The sequence below is a fragment of the Cucurbitaria berberidis genome, assembly GCF_010015615.1.
Source record: "Cucurbitaria berberidis CBS 394.84 unplaced genomic scaffold K460scaffold_2, whole genome shotgun sequence".
In the NCBI taxonomy this organism is placed as follows: domain Eukaryota; kingdom Fungi; phylum Ascomycota; class Dothideomycetes; order Pleosporales; family Cucurbitariaceae; genus Cucurbitaria; species Cucurbitaria berberidis.
This window is the reverse complement of record NW_024468936.1, coordinates 1751692-1768731: the sequence shown is the minus strand read 5'-3', so window position 1 is coordinate 1768731 and position 17040 is coordinate 1751692. Positions and strand designations below refer to the sequence as shown.

General features: G+C 37.5%; 5 protein-coding genes across 5 annotated transcripts; 1 reads left to right on the top strand and 4 right to left on the bottom strand.

Annotated features, from left to right (window-relative positions):
* Positions 1–2075: 2075 nt before the first annotated feature.
* K460DRAFT_306827 (glycosyltransferase family 2 protein) lies at positions 2076–3766 on the bottom strand. The gene is made up of 2 exons (XM_040930045.1): positions 3461–3766; positions 2076–3402 (listed from the first exon to the last, which is right to left on the bottom strand). Exons 1-2 carry the CDS (start codon positions 3605–3607, stop codon positions 2299–2301), a joined length of 1251 nt encoding a protein of 416 aa, XP_040790097.1. The 5' UTR covers positions 3608–3766; the 3' UTR covers positions 2076–2298.
* Positions 3767–4171: 405 nt separating this feature from the next.
* On the bottom strand, positions 4172–5523 carry K460DRAFT_276849 (galactose oxidase; the record flags this gene model as incomplete). Its single annotated transcript, XM_040928143.1, has 2 exons — positions 4172–5318; positions 5366–5523. The coding sequence occupies 2 exons, from the start codon at positions 5521–5523 to the stop codon at positions 4172–4174; spliced, it is 1305 nt and encodes a 434-aa protein (XP_040790096.1).
* A 516-nt stretch (positions 5524–6039) lies between these two features.
* Positions 6040–8123, bottom strand: K460DRAFT_352660 (glycoside hydrolase family 17 protein; the record flags this gene model as incomplete). The annotated part of the gene is made up of 2 exons (XM_040931667.1): positions 6040–6296; positions 6350–8123. 2 exons carry the CDS (start codon positions 8121–8123, stop codon positions 6040–6042), a joined length of 2031 nt encoding a protein of 676 aa, XP_040790095.1.
* Positions 8124–8231: 108 nt separating this feature from the next.
* On the bottom strand, positions 8232–8639 carry K460DRAFT_60060 (uncharacterized protein). Its single transcript, XM_040938554.1, has one exon. It carries the CDS (start codon positions 8584–8586, stop codon positions 8341–8343), a length of 246 nt encoding a protein of 81 aa, XP_040790094.1. The 5' UTR covers positions 8587–8639; the 3' UTR covers positions 8232–8340.
* Positions 8640–14988: 6349 nt separating this feature from the next.
* Positions 14989–16978, top strand: K460DRAFT_306817 (dihydroxy-acid dehydratase). The gene is made up of 2 exons (XM_040930044.1): positions 14989–15085; positions 15156–16978. The coding sequence occupies exons 1-2, from the start codon at positions 15015–15017 to the stop codon at positions 16888–16890; spliced, it is 1806 nt and encodes a 601-aa protein (XP_040790093.1). The 5' UTR covers positions 14989–15014; the 3' UTR covers positions 16891–16978.
* Positions 16979–17040: the final 62 nt, after the last annotated feature.

Genomic DNA, 17040 nt, shown 5'->3' with positions numbered 1-17040 from the left:
AGTATGATCTTCGAAATGAATCGAAGCACGCTTGTCCGTGGACAGAGTACTTGGCTCTGGGGGTAAACTCGACGCGTCAGGGTTGGGATTGAGCTGATTTGCTGGAGGGGCAATTGGTAATGGGAGAGGTTTGAAAAAAAGAGAGGATAGCCCTGGGTTGTGGCGCTTTCCTTCGAGCTGCGCGATTTGCCATCTTGAGCGCAACGCGTGGGTGGTAGTTTGCAGTGAGTGGTGTCCAGCGTGAAATCAAACAAGGAAAGCCTAAAACGAAGCGTGGTGAACACGCTCCGGGTTTTCGCGTTCATGAAGTGTCGCCACTACGGGTGTAGCTCGCCTCTACAGCCTATTCACACTGCAAAGGGGCTGTATCTAACAACCAGTGTCTAACCAGTGTCTAAAAAAGACTTAACTCGCAATACGTAGTATTCGTACATGCTAGTTAGCTGCGGCTCCATATCTACGTTCCTGTGCAGCTAGCAACGGCTACACGTGAGGACCGTCAAGGGGATATTGGACATTGTATCGCCCAGGCATGCCTTGGCGGCGCCTGCAGCGGCGTATGAACCAGCACGATAACAGCTATTACGGCTGTTCCAGAGCGGAGCCACTGACTATTGTGATTGACAGTTACAAATGGATGGTGGCTGTCCGTGGACAACATACAAATCATAAGTAGCCCAACGTTGCCACCTTGTATTCTACTTTCCTAGCTCTTTAACACAAATCGATTGAATGTGGACATATTAGGATATAAATATTAGATTAGCGCTTAAAGGGACAGTTTTGTATAAAAGTGCCAATGATACTAATTCAAATAAGATGATTAAACGTCGGGCATTATAAAAACTGAAGTAATCCATACCTTGTTACGCTAGAGATGCGTTAAACATCATAATCTACCCAAAAAAAATTATATGTATAAGTTACATGTGTCTTTGCCGAATAGTGTTGTGGAGGGAAACTTTGCCCAAGTTAAAGTTTAAAAATAAGAATGATAATGTAAGCTTATTTAGTAATACCCCGCATATATTACCAATCTACTAACAAACGTTAGTCGCTAGTTTTCGCGCCGCGCCGCATTTTCACAAATTCTAACTCTTCTTCGAAGAATAACAAACGAGTCAGGCTAGGCTAGTTTGCTGCTATCTAGGTAGATATCTATTTTACAAATTAAGATTTGTCATCAACATCACAAAGGCACTTTGGCGGAGGTTAGTTCATCACATTTCCCAAATCCAGAACATTAACTAATATTTCACTCATTAGTGGTTAACGCGCTGGCCTGCTAGCTGTTCATTCGAACAGAAGTCAGCCAGTTCCTTCGGGAGCGTGTGTTCGAATCACACAGGTGTCGCGTATATACCGAAGTAACCATCATCTTTTTTTGCTGGCGTGTTGTCCCCACACAAGTGGGGCACCCGCTTCGGTACCGAATGTCTCTGGATGCTCTTCGACTTCAAACAGCTTCAGTCCCTTTAGGTGTATTTTTGTTGGTGACTTGAAGACGTCCAAGCCAGCTATTTCATTTGATTGATGACGTTCGGCTCGTTGATTTTTCTATCATCAAAGTCTTAGCCTATCAGTTCCCTACTACCACGGAAGATGCTGAGTGGCTTGAATCCTCGTATTTGCCAAAGTTTTGCTCTCAAATTTACATCTTCGGATCTTTCAAGTTGCGACATGCCTGAGTGTTACAAGGAGCTTTCCAATCCTTTGTACACTTCTATCCCTAGCCAAGGTAATGTATCTCATATTACATCATACAAGGACCAAACGTGGCCGGAAATAGTTTTTTGGTTCTGCGGCCAGATCTTTGCGTTGCGGTACCGCACCGTTCATTATGTTGCAACACCGCTTTGACGGTCTGCAGAGAGGTCTCTGAGCTTTATAACTTTTTTATTCTCAAGGACTAAATAATCGAGGTGTACATCCAGAAACTAACAGGACAACAAATTTGCTTAGGAGTAAGCACGTGACAGTAATTTTAATCAAGGACATTTACATGGCTAACAACTAACCCTTTCAAATTCAAGTTCATCTTGAGTTGATCAAAGACTCCGCTAATCGCAATAGAGCGGACTTGTCTCAAACTATAGTGTGCGGAAAAGCGGACATGGAAAGCATTGAGAGATTGACAGAGGAGTTAGGTATCGGGTACGGCTCCACGTGTTCTCCTCATACATTAGTTTTTTTCGATTGCTGCATACAGGATAGGTAATTAGCCGAGCAGGTTCATGACAAAACTGAGACTGGATGGATTGACCACAAGAACCGTTTGATTTCATAGTAAGCCATTGTTCAGTCCCTCCGATAAATCCCGCACATCCAACAAGCTCTCAGTAGCGCCAGGCCCCACGCCATTCCAATACTATCCCAAACAACGTTCAGCTTACTCCCCAAGACCTCCTTCCACCCAATGGTAACCTCAATCATGGCAATATCCGCACTCTCAGCAAGCATAAGCATCTCGACATCAAAGATCCAACCCTCAGAATGCATATACGGCACAATATACGGCAATGCAGGCCGTGAAAATAGTTTAAAGCCGCACTGGGTATCTTTTATGCGGGCGGTGGCAGGCGGAGTCATGATGCGTAGGAGGATATGGAACGAATGCATCAGGAAGTTTCTTAAGGCGGAGCGCTGGACGACGGCTTCGCTGCCGACAAGGTGGGCGCGGCTGCCGATTGCGACACCGCGACCGTCTTTATCTTCGATGGTTTTGCAGCCTGAAACGAGTTTCCCGAGATCGGAGAAGCGACTGGCGCCGTCTGCGTCGGCAAAGACGATATATTGGCCTCGCGCATGTCGCATGCCGTGAGTTACTGCACCGCCTTTGCCCCGATTCTCTTCAAGGGTAATAACGCGGATACTGCCGTGTGGGATGTGTGTCGAGTGGAGTGCCTTCGCATTTCCGTTCTCTGACCAGGGACCAGGTTTCGGTGCCGGATGCTGGCTCAACTGGTGCTCCTTTGCAAACTCCAACGCCTTGTCGACTGTTCCATCCGTGCTCCCATCGCTCACAATCAAAATCTCCCAGCCCTTCTGCTTGTACTGTCCATTTTCTCCGTCGTGGGCCCCGCCATATTCGCTCTCTAGAAACTCGACAGCCTCTTCCAGCATGCCTTCGAGTCGCTCCTCCTCGTTATATGCTGGTACAACAACGCTCATGAAGAGATCTGCCTGCTCAATTGGCATCTGGGGTGGTACTACAACCTTGGTTCCTGGCTCTTTCGCTGCCTGCTGCTTCGCAGCTTCCTTCTCCGCCGCCCACTTGTCCAGCCAACACGACAGTTCGTTTGGTTTGCTTCGCGAGCCGTCGGGCAATATGGTGATGTACTGCTTCTCGGAGCGGCGTGGAAGACGAGGGGTAGGCGCAAGGAGATTGAGAGCTATGTACACCTATAAATCACACATGTCAGGCGCGTCCACATCACAGCATGTAAACATCTAGGCATACCCAAAATCCCAAAGCGAACAACATAAAGCCTAGGCCGACAAAGAGTGCCCATGTCGGTGGTAGCTCAACGGCTTGTTTTGGATGCGATTCGAAGCCATAACCTGCCCCCAGTCTTTGGGTATCGAATGCGCGGTTCTCCTTCGACATGGTGGATTAGAGCCCTAGGGCAGGCGTATACAGGCGTATGCTACCGGAAAGCTGCAGACATTGGTTTGGCCAGCAAACAGTCCTCAGCCAAACAGAGCAATTGAGGCAAAGAACTGGAGAATGTGATGAGTTGAATGTCGCGACGGTCGCTCAGCAGCCAATTGGCATCTGAAGATGCAACGTGGAAGCTGACGTACCTTACAGTCGGCGATTTGTCGGCCCGGGCTGTCGATCATGCACACATCAAACGGGTTGCACAAGGCCACACGCCCTTGAACCGGGACATAACAGATTTTGGTTTGAAAGGTATTAATCTATACGCTACCGAGAGAACAGTCCATAAGAATCTAAATTGTGGACAATTACATCGTCATATCTACATGATCTAGTAAAACAACACATATTCATTGCCGGCTAAATCGTAAAGTCCTGAGGAAACAACGGACGCCATGTTTCAGATTTCCACCTGAGATTTAGAACTGGTCGGTTATATAAACCGAATACATATGGATGCTGGGAAGCAGAAAGAAATTTGGTTCTCAGGCGGTGACATGCTGCTCCTGATCACTCAAACTTTACAACCCATCCATCACCAACTCTTTCACCCTTCGCGTTTACTCCGCCCCAGAATACCACACTACTGCCACTCTGCATCACATCTGCGCCAAAGAACGCCCTAGGGCCAGGATGCAGACTGCCATCCTCCTCCTCTAATGTTACTTTGTCCGGCACTTGTACAACAGCCTCCGCCCACGAAAGGTGACCCGTATCAGCGCCAATCGCGGAGCGTATTGCGTCTTTGATCTTTGCAGGCTTTATGGCATTTTTCAGTGTCAACGAAGCCTTCGCCTCCAGGTCACTGGAAGGGATCTGGAGAACCCAAGTGTCGCTCCACTGTGTAGCTTCCTTCGAATGTTTCAGATCATCTGGTGATGTAGGCGATGTCGCTGAAGACTGATCGTCCCGAGCACCAAGAAGGTAGATCAAGTAGTTCCGACCCCAGCCGGTGCTGATGGGTAGTAGAGCTCCATGGTGCCTCGCGCGAGGTCCTGGCGCCAACGGATTGGTGGGAAAGGTAAACGATTCCCAAGGATCCTTGTCATCCGAGGCGGAGATGCTAAGATGGTGCAGCTGGCTGCTCATAGGATCTGAACCAGAAATCAACCATAATTGGCCATCCGATAACGCAGCATTCGAGGTTCCGACCGGTGCGGTAGGGAGCTGTGTCCAAGACCGCGAGGCGACATCGAACTGCCAAAGATCTGACGCATGCGAACTAGAACCATCAATACCACCAAAGAGAACAATGTATCCTTCTTGTGCGAACAACTGCGCATTCTGGCGCGCACCCGGTGCAGCGCCGGCGTCTGATGGCGCTAGTAGATCCCATGCTTTCCTTTCTGGGTTGAATAGCCAGATGGAAGAGTTCTCGTCGATAAGGTCACCCTTCTCGCTGCAGCCGCCGTACACTGCGATACTTCCATGGAAAGCGCAAGCTGCATGATTTGCTCTGCCAGCAGGCGTTCTCTCGCCTTCAAAAGTTGACAGTGCAGGGATCATGCTGTAATCCATTTCTGGTTCACCTGAATGCTCGAGCGTGATAGCATGCACATCGTTACTAGCCAGAATATTCGTTGCAGTATTACCACCGAAGATGTAAGCTTTGTTGCCAATCACGGTAACAGTGTGGTTGGAGCGAGCCAAAGATCGTCTGTAATGCTCAGAATAGTACTCTGCTAAGGCGGAGGGGGTACATACTGCGACTGGTCACCGGAAGTTGTAGCTATTCTTTTAAACGTAGCCTTCAAAGGCAATGTAGGTTTCGAGACGAGATATGCCGCATAGCCTAATTGCGCGCCGTGTTCGACAACTTCCGAAGCAATGTAAGCCCCAGCCGCGATCTCTGCAGCGGCCATGATGTTCTCGGGCGACTAGTCGTTGTTCTGAACGTAGTAGTTCCCGGAGGTTTGTCAAGTTGTTAATGAAGCTAGAAATCGCAGAGCAACGACCGTTGAAGGGCATGTAGGGGCGAGCGATCTGAATGTGCTGATGTAGGTACCGTGCGTTATGACGTCAGGTGTGTCACCATCTTCGTTGTGTCAAGCGCAAACAACGTCACATCTAGAACATTTCAGGGGTACCTTAAGACACGGTGAACAATAATTCTAATGAGTTTGCGTCTTGTTGAGGTGAGAGGGGAGCGAAGTGACCAAGCTCAAGATCAGACTGTAGGCGCCAGTGTGAATTCAGGGGCATAGGAGAGGTGACCAAAGTATTCTCATATCCGTAAATATTGGGTTGCAAGAAGGGTCTTGCTGCAGCTATCGCTAGCAACATCAAATTGACCTTCCACCTGAAAAAGCCTGTTGAGTGTATTGGTCCCTCGTTATTCAGATTATCTGTAACGCAAGTAACAAAGCTCACCACCACGCTCAGATCTCTCTACCCCGCACCTCCCTGGCTCTGAGAAACCACAACCATCTTCTCTGTTTAGGAGTCGTAGGAGGACGCGGAAAACTAAATGCTGGAAGATTTGCATCATTCATCGCTCTTGAAGACGTGGTGGGCACGATGGCCGATGTATGGCTTGGTAATAGTGGATGAGCTGGGGGGACTGAAGGAGGGAGGGCTGCTGATGACTGTGATGATCCACTTAATTTACGCTGGCAGTAAGGATGTACCGAGGAAGCTATCACGAGTGTTAGCAGAAGAGTGGAAGGCAGGAAGAAGCGCAAGACTTACAAAATGATTGCTCTGGTTGCATAGAGGTTGAGACCGCAAGTGTGGTAGAGCTGACAACGGCTTCACTGCTCGGAGATACAGGCGGTACTGGCGATGGTGGCAATGATGCAAGGGCTGGTGCATCGGTTGACTTCTCTGGCATATTCGACACGACCGTAGTCTGCGAACCCACATATGGCCACCCGGTATGCGTCGGCGCAGTCCGACACTTGCTATCGGCTCCGGCTGGGCCTGCAGCCACAGGCAAAGGGCGACCATTACGATCGACATCGGCCATAGTGACGCACCATGGGCTGCCAATTGGTACATGGGTTGGCTCGACGGGTGTACCAGACGTTATGTACGGAAACCCATTGTATGTGGAGGGTGTGCTGCATTTGCCGTCAGAACCAGCTGGGCCGCCGGCAACTGTTACGAGGTTGCCATTTCTGTCAAGATCGACGACCGTGACGCACCACGGGCGGTCGTTGGGGATCGGTGTTTGACTGGGCGATGGGGTGCGTTTGTTGTAGTGAGTACTAGTAATTGTCACGGTGATTATCTCGGTCATGATTTCGACAGCACCTGACAATTGTATGGGTGTTGGAGGCGCTGGTCGTACTGTGATGGAGACTGTAGTAGTAATGTGCGTCGTACCAGCTACTTTGCTGGTTGAGTTGGCGGTTGACGGGACATCAGGCATAAGGGTCCCCACCGATGGCTGGTTTGAAGAAGGCGGCATGGGCGCCACACTTTGACTCGGAGACGTGGCCAATGTAGTCGAGCTTGGTTGATCTGTCGGAGCGGGGGTAGGGGGTAGGTACGAGTTGGCAGGTGTAGAAGCAGATACACCTGGAAAGGCTCCAGGACAACTCAAATCCTTGATGCGAGGCTGTCGCGAAGCGGCATCGATAAGACCCCAGTCAGGTTGATCAGCCGTAGAGTCTTTCAGAAGCTCGAACCAGAACGTGGTGTACAGACCGAAGACAGAACACCCGACCTCCGTCCAGAACTTCTGGACATTCTCCGCGCTTGCAACTCCAGCCCCTATTTGAGGACCGTTAAAGGGCCAGCCCATCTCGGCGATCCAGACAGGAGTGTTACCAGCGCGCTGTTTCACATTTTCCAAGGAGCCGTGAAAGCTTATTCGTGCATCTCCAATGCTTTCCTTGTTCCAATATGGATATGCGGTCATACCGATGAAGTCTGCATTTTTTACTACAGCGTGCTTCGCTGTATCTACATGGCCGATCGGTTTGTCTTTCATGTAGGCCGCAAAGGATGAAGCAGCGATAGCTTTCTTGACCTTGTCGATGGTTTGTGAGACTACATCTTCTGCAACGCCTGACTCAGCGGTGTCCTTCCAGCGGTATATGTCTTCATTTCCCACGGAAAGTCCAATGACAAGGTCAGCAAGGGCCTGGCCATGCTTTTGGAAACCTTTTTCGAGTGCGGTCATCTCATTCTTAACGTTCTCATCGGGTGCGTCGCCTCTGTTTCCAGGTGTAATCCAGAATCCGAGCAGGAGGTTCGTCTTCGCCTCCACAGCAGCGTCGAAGGCTCCAGTAGGTTCGTTCAAAGTACCGCCTGCCCTACACGTGAACAAGCGTGCACTATCGAAACGGGTGTGGGCACTAAGGTTCTTGGCTAGAGTGAAGCCGTCAAGGAAGTCGGCTTTCTGCTTGACGTTGGCTTCCACGCCCCAGAAGGAGCCGTAGTTGAAGCCTGTATAGATTTTGCTCGCTGCCTGCGCAAGCCATGGTGCAAGAAGAATAAGGAGGTGCAGCTTCGTCATGTCACTAGAACAGCTCGAAGAATTTTTCGGGTGGAGAAAGTGGGTATAATGAAAGAGCGCGCAAGAGGGCACCGAGGAAGACTATAGCTAAGGACTGTGACGAGTATTGAATGGGATCGTGCTATTCATTCAAGGAGTGTGACGAGAAGTAGACAGTGACAGGGACATATTGATACAGTAGATACGGTGATACTTGCGCTATCAAACAAAACATAGTCTACGTTGAAGGACCAAACTCGATGTTTTCTTGGTAATCATCGTGGAGAGCGTTTGGGGGTCTCGAGTTCAAGCTTGCAAGCCCCATGGAGCTTCTCAAAGTGTGTGATGAAATAGCGATTGATTCTAGGATGCTCTTTCGAATAGATGCCTTAGTAGGCGTTGTAAATGAGCAAGCCCCAGGGTGGCAAAGAATGCGCAATACAATGGCAGACAAGCAAGCTAACAGATCGGCGACGTATGCCATGATCCGGCTGTAAAGAAGAGGAGTCAAGTCGGTGAAAAAGATGAGTGTTGGCATGTTATCTGACTATGGGAAATACCTCAGCAGACTATAGGGGGGCTAGAAAGCAACGCTAGCTAAAATAGAAAAATTAAGTAAAGCAAATTTTTTCTTGCTAAAGTAAAAAATAAAATTTAAAAAATAATATAAATATATTTTAAATATATTTTTAATATATTCTTTATTACTTATTTATAAATAACTTATACTATATTTTAAATAGCTTTAATTATATTCTAAACACGTTCTAAATATATTTTTACTATAGCTATTTTTTTTTTTAGCGCTAGTATTCTAGCTAATTTTATAAGTATAGTTTAAATATATTTAAAATATATTTTAAATATATTTAGCCTGTTTACTGCGCTTATTTAGTATTAAAAAAAATGCCTTATAAAATTATTAAGTTTAAAAAAAATGCTAAAAGTAAATTTATTATTAATTATAGCAAGTGCCACTGTAAAGTTAGCTTAAGTAATAGTATTTTTTATAAAATAAAAATATATTTTAATTTTATTTTTAATATATTTTTATATATATATAAAAATATGTTTTTAATATATTTTAATTAATTATTTAATTTTAAAGTACTTTTATTATATACTATAAAAAGCAGTATAGCTTAAAAGTCGCGCTTTTCCTTAACACTAGTAAGCTTAGCAGCGTTTATATTATTAAAGTAAAATATAAAAATATATTCTAAATATACTTAAAATAAATAATTTAATATTATTTTTTTTTTTTTTTTTTTTTTTTTTTTTTTTTTTTTTTTCTTTTTTTTTTTTTAAATATGTTTTAATTATATTTTTAACATATTTTATAAACTGCTACTAAATTATTATAAATTTTTATAATAAGTATATTAAATAGTATAAAGCTGCTAACTAAAAGCGCCTGCGCTTTTATACTATTACTACTGCTACTACTAACTTACTAGCGCTAGTGCGCTATTTGTATAATTATTAATATAAAAAAATTAAAATATATTTTAAGTATATTTTAAATGCGCTTTTTTTTTTTTAAATATATTTTTAATATATTTTAGCTCTACTTTATTTAAATAAATATATTAGTTACTAAAATACAGTATAATATCTTTTACATTAACTACTATATAAAAAGCTGCTACTATAAGTATACTAAAATATATTCTAAATATATTCTTAATATATTTTAGCCTATAGCTTTAATACTTTTAATAATAAAAAAAATAACTACTTTTTATAGTACTTTTTTAATTAAAGTTAAATATATTTTAAATATATTTTACAGCTAGTTTATAAAGTTTGTGTAAAAAGTAAGTAAAATATATTTTAATTTTATTTAAAATATATTTTACTTATAGTAATTAATAAATTTTTTTTTTTTTATTATATATTTACTATATAAACTAAAAGTAATACTTACTAATATATTGCTTTTAGAATATATATTTACTTTTTCCCTAATTACTATAAATTTTATAAAAAGTAAGTATGCTTTTATTCTTAAAAAAAATATATATATTTATTAAAATTTAGCTAAATATATTTAGATTAAGTTTAAAATATATTTAAAAAAGTACTTACTATACTTTTAACTTAGCCTTTTTTTTAATTATTTACTTTATAAAAAAGTATATTTTAAAATAGTTTTAATATAGTTGCTAGTTGCTGCAGGTTTTTTAGTAATGCTAATAAAACTTTTTTTTTTTTTTAAAAATGCCTATAGATTAGTTTAGAGCGTTTAAACTTAATTAAATAATATTTAAAATAGCTTTAGCAGTACTAAAAATTAGTATTATAAGTATTTTTAAATTAAATGCTAAATGCATTAGTAATATATTTAAATACTATTTAGCAGCAGTAAAAGTATCTTTAAATACTAAAATTTAGCAGTAAAATTAAAAAGCTTTTTATTTTTAAATATATATAAAGCAGCTAGTTTTAGCTGCAGAAAAGTTATAGTTTTTATAATAAATTTTTATATAGTAAACTAAGGCTTTTTTATTGCTAAATTGCTGCTATAACAGTTTTAGAATATATTATAAATATATTTATTTATATAGCTTACTTTATAAAAATTTTTATTATTATTCTATTAATAGGCATAATAAAATAGTTTACTAATAAGTATAATACACTAGCTAATATTAGCATATAAAAAAACTAGTATATTTAGTAGTAGGGCTTTAAAGGCTACGTATTCTTAGTATATTAATTATATAAAATTAAAATATATTAAAAATTTATTTAAAATATATTTAAATTTGCACTTTTTTTAAAAAGTTTTTATTTTTTATTATAGTAGTAAAAAAAGTGTTAGAAACATGTTTTAAATAAAACAGAAAAAAATATTTAAAATATATAAATTGCGCTAATAGTAAAAATTTTTTTAATAATTAATAAAAAATAAAAAAAATATCTAACTTTAGTAAGCTAATTTTTATTATATTAGTTAATATTAAATTTAAGAAAGAAACGCGTTGCAAATATATTTTAAATAATATTTTTTAATTTATTTTAAAACTTTACTGCGCTATTAGTCTAGCTTTATATAATTATTCTAAGGCTATTCTAAAGCTATTCTATATTATAAAATAGCCTTGGAATAACTATACTATAAAAAAAAATAAGTACTATAAAATAATAAAGCTAATAGCTTAAATTTTTAAGCATTTTTGTAGAAAGGGCTAGGCAAATTAAAAATATATTTTAAATATATTCTAATAAACTATTTTTTATAGTATTTTTTATAAGTGCAGAAATATATTTTAAATATATTTATTTATTATTCTGCTTTTTTTTAAAAGCAAGCTTTTTTTTTTTAAATACTAATTTTTTTATATCTAATTTTAAGCGCTTTTTTTCTAGCAATAATTTTTTTTATTCTTCTTATATAGCCTAGCTTATAGTTTAGCTTAATAGTAAAGCCTAGCGTAAAAGAATTTAGAAACTAAAATTAGAATATATTAAAAATACTTTTAAAACATATTATACTAACTTATATTTAAATATTTTTAATAATAAGTAATAAGCAAGCTAGTAAAAATTATATACTTAAAATAAATAAAAACTACAAAAATATTTATATTTAAAAAAAATTTTTTGCTTTAAAATTAGCTTATTTTAATATATATATAAAGCTAGATAAGTTAAATAACTTAAGTATTAAATTATTATTTAAAAAAATAGTAATATTATATTTTTTTTTTAATTTAGTTATTTCTGCTCTAAATATATTTTAAATATATTTTAAATATATTTAATTTAAACTTACTAGCTTTATTAGCTTTATAATTTTTATTAATAAAATATTGCTGTGCTAGTAACGCAGTACTATACTATAAGTAGCAAATACTATATTTTTTATAAGTATTAAATTTTTATATATTTTATAAGTTTATTTATATACTGCTAGAATATATTTAAAAAATATTTTATTTAAATTTTACTAACTTATTTTAAAATTGCGCCTAATAGTAGCATATTTTTTCCTATTTTATACTTTTTCTGCCTAGCCTGTTTAGCAATATTTAAATTTAATGCTAATATATTTTAAATTATTTTATTTATAATATAATTATAGTACATAATTAGTTTTTTTGCTATAATATAATTTTTTTTATAATAAGCTTAGTTCCTTGCCTATACAGTTAGCTTTTTTACTAAAAAATATTAAAATAAGTTTTAAATATATTTAAATAATGTTTACCTTCTAATAACTAAATAAAATAATTATATTTTATTATAGTTTTATATTATAAAAGTAATTATATATAATTTTAAAATAAATTTATAATATATTTTAAATTTAGTACAGCATTATTAATACTACGCGTAAAGTAGATATTACAGAATTAAATATATAAACAAAATTGCTATATTTAATAGTAGTATTAAAAATTAATACTTTATAAGTATTTTTTAAATTTTGTAAAATATAATTAGAATATATTTTTAATATATTTATATAATTTATTTATTTTTTATCTACTTACTGCATATATTAAGCGTAGTACTATACTAGCTTTTATTATATAAATATTATTAATATATAAGCTTTTTTATATACTTACTTATAAGCTTAAAGTATTTACTATATACAAGTTTATATATATTTTTTTTTTTTATATTTATTATAATCTGCCTAAAAGTAAATACTAAATATATTAGAAATATATTTTAAATGCATATATATACGATTTTTACTCTTTTTATAAGCTAAGTAGAAAATAGCAATTAGAATTTTTATTTACTTTTTATTTAACTGCTTAAAAAATATATCTATTTAAAATATTTTTTAATTAAATAAAATTTTAGCTGCTTTATTAAAGCAATATATAATTATATTACTATTTAATAAAGTTATTATGTCTTAAATATAAGCTTAAAAGCATAAGTATACTAGAAAAATATATTTAAAATATATTTGTACTATATTTAAATTTTAATATTTTATTTTTTATTTAAATACTACTTTTTTAAGCTTTTTTTAATATAAAAAGCAGATTAGCTTTTCGCGCTTAATAATATAAAAAATTTAATTTTTATTTATAAAAGCAATATAGAAATTTTTAATAAATTAATAGCTATATATGCTAAAATACGCCTAAAGCTAAAGTAATATAAAAAACTATACTAAAATATATTAAAAATATATTTAAAGTATATTTATATATAAACTTATATTAAAATATGCTAAAAGTAAGTATAAAGTATAAAATAGTTTTAATTGCTTAAATATTTTTCTACTTTAGTAGCTAAAGTAGTAAAAAAATATATAAATATATTTTAAATAAAATTAAAATAAAATAAAGTGCAGCTTTTAGGTTATTTAAAATAATAATATACTAGTATACTAAATATATTGTTTTTTATAACTTGCCCTAGCCTTAAAAGTAATTAATTTTTATAAAATATATTAAAAATAAGTTTAAAATATATTTTAGTTGCTTTTATTATATATTTTAATTTAATAAAACTAAGTTTTTATAACTTTACAGCGCTTATTTAAGCAGTTTTTAGTAAGAAGTTTATTTTAAAATAAACTACTAAAATATTTTATATTAATATTAGGCTTTATATTAATAGAAAAATATTACTTTTTATACTAAATATTATATACTTAATTAGTATAGCCAATAAATGCGCCTTTAAATCTAACTAAAAGCTAAATATATTAATATTATATTTTAAATATATTTAAGTATAATTTTTACTTATAATTGCAAAAATTATATAATTAGCTAATAAATTAGTTTCTAGTTTATATATAAACTATATTTAAAATATTTTATAGCTTTTATATATATGCTTTATAGTTAGAACATATTTTAAAAATATTTATAGTATATTAAAGTACTAGTATACTTTATAATTTTTATTTTTATATTTTTATTATATTTTAATATAGCTAAACAAAGTTCTTTAAGCTTAGTATATAGTATATTATCTATAATTATATAAAAATATATTGCTAACTTATTATTAAAATATTTATATTTTTTAATACTAGTATATTAGTATTTATACTAGGTGGCAGGCTAGTAATTAAAGTAAAATAATATAGTTAGCTATTTTTTATAATTTGCCTTTTTGCAGTACTAAAATTAAATATATTTAAAATAAGTTTTAAATATATTTTTAAATTATATATTTAAATAGCCTACTATAGTATATTTTTAATAGTAAGTACTTTTTTATTAAATTTTAGTATAATAAGTATAATTATTGCATAGCCATTTTTATAATTTATAAAATATATTAAAAAATTAGCTATAATTTTTATTTTAATTATTTTTAATACTTTACTTAGGTTATTTTTACAAGTAAATTTATATATAAATAATTTAAATATAATTAAAATATATTTTAAATATATTTTATAAACTATATTTGTTTATTAACCTAGTTTGCATTTTTTTTTAATTTAACTAGCACTATAAACTTATTACTAAACTAAAAGTCTAGCTTTTTATTATTATTTTTTATACTATAATAAATAATAAGTAGTATATATACCGCTTTAAGTAATTTTATAAAAAAGCTATTTAAAATATATTTAAAATATAATTAATAACTTGCTAAAGTGCAGAATAAGTTTTAATTAATAAAAAGTAGCGCTTATTTAACTTAACTATAAAAAAAAGCTTATTAAATTATAAGCGCAAATTTTTTATATTAATTTTACTTAAATAGGAAGGTTTTATAGTTTGCTGAGGTATTTCCCATGGTCAGATGACCTGCCTCCTGAAAAGAGATGACGATTGCCCTGTGAATCATCACAATGCCTCCCATTGGTCAGCTGCTGTGAACCGGAAAGAAGGCCGACGCCGCGATGACCGCTCGCAAACTCCGAGCTCGCATCATAAATTGTTCGCGACGCACTGGGGAAGCGTGCAGTCTGCCACAATGTCTCTCGCACGTTTGGGAGGTGCGCTTTCGCGCGCAAAGTGCTCGTCGCGGCCGCAATGGCAAGCAGCGTAAGTAGAATTACGCTTCGAAGCGCACGCCTTCCTTCTATACTCCATTACTGAGGCTAACAACTCATAGACGAGCCCTCTCCAACTCAGCAATTCGCTCCGCCAAAGCTGACAATGAGCTCAATTCGGTCAGCAAGCACATTACCCAGCCCAAGTCGCAGGGCGCCTCGCAGGCCATGCTGTACGCCACCGGTATGAGCGAGGATGACATGAACAAGGCCCAGGTCGGCATCTCGTCCGTCTGGTACTCGGGCAACCCATGCAACATGCACTTGATGGACCTAAACCACAAGGTCAAGGAGGGTGTGCAAAGAGCAGGAATGCTGGGCATGCAATTCAACACCATTGGTGTGAGCGACGGCATCTCCATGGGCACCAAAGGCATGCGATACTCGCTGCAGTCACGCGAGATCATTGCAGACTCGATTGAGACCGTCATGGGCGGCCAGTGGTACGATGCGAATATCTCGATTCCCGGATGCGATAAGAACATGCCTGGTGTCATCATGGCCATGGGCCGTGTAAACAGGCCCTCGCTCATGGTCTACGGTGGAACCATCCAGCCCGGTTGTGCGAAGACGCTCGAGAACCAGCAAATCGATATTGTGTCCGCCTTCCAGGCCTATGGCCAGTTCATAACGGGCGAGATCAACGAGGATCAGCGATTTGATATCATCAGGCATGCTTGCAACGGGCAGGGTGCTTGCGGAGGCATGTACACGGCAAACACTATGGCTACCGCGATTGAGACTATGGGCATGTCGCTTCCAGGATCGTCATCGAATCCTGCGAACTCGCAAGCTAAGATGCTCGAGTGCCTAGCCGCGGGAGGTGCTATCAAGAACTTGTTGAAAGAGGATATCCGACCAAGTGATATCCTTACCCGACAAGCTTTCGAGAACGCTATGGTCGTCATCAGCATCACTGGCGGTTCGACAAATGCCGTCCTCCATCTTATCGCGATTGCAGACTCCGTCGGTCTCAAGCTCACCATCGAAGACTTCCAGAGTGTCAGCGACCGCATCCCACTTCTCGCAGATCTGAAGCCGTCCGGCAAGTACGTCATGGCCGATATCCATGATATTGGCGGTACTCCCTCCCTGCTCAAGTTCCTGCTTAGGGAAGGTCTCCTCGATGGCAGTCAATTAACCGTCACCGGCAAGACGCTCAAGGAGAATTTGGACAAGGTCAGAGATTTCCCACCAGAGCAGAAGATCATTCGGCCGCTCAACGAGCCGTTGAAGACGACTGGTCATCTGCAAATCCTGCGCGGCAGCCTCGCTCCCGGCGGTTGCGTAGGCAAGATCACCGGCAAAGAAGGCACACAATTCACCGGCAAAGCGAAATGCTACGACGCCGAAGATCTATTCATCCAGGCTCTCGAACGCGGTGAGATCAAGAAGGGCGAAAAGACAGTCGTTGTGATTCGCTACGAGGGTCCCAAGGGTGGTCCGGGTATGCCTGAGATGCTGAAGCCCAGCTCTGCCATCATGGGCGCAGGCCTCGGCAAAGATGTCGCGCTCATCACAGATGGCCGCTTCAGCGGTGGCAGCCACGGCTTCTTGATCGGTCACATTGTGCCGGAAGCGCAAGAAGGTGGACCTATCGGTCTTGTACAAGATGGCGACGAGATCACCATCAACTCTGACACGAACGAACTCAACATTGGCGTCAGCGAGCAAGAGCTTGCTGAGCGGAGGAAGAGCTGGACCGCGCCGCCGCTGAAGTATAGCAAGGGTACGCTGTTCAAGTATGCGAGATTTGTCAAGGACGCCAGCCAGGGCTGCGTCACTGATTCGGCATAATCTTTCCTATTTGGCTTCGACTATTTTCGACTTTGTACGTATATCATGTCACTACGCGGGTTTAGAGAAAAAGTCACGGCTCGGAGTTTGGTTGGCAAATCTACTCACGTATAGTTCATGTTTTGCAAGCTCTTGGTTAAGATATTTTAT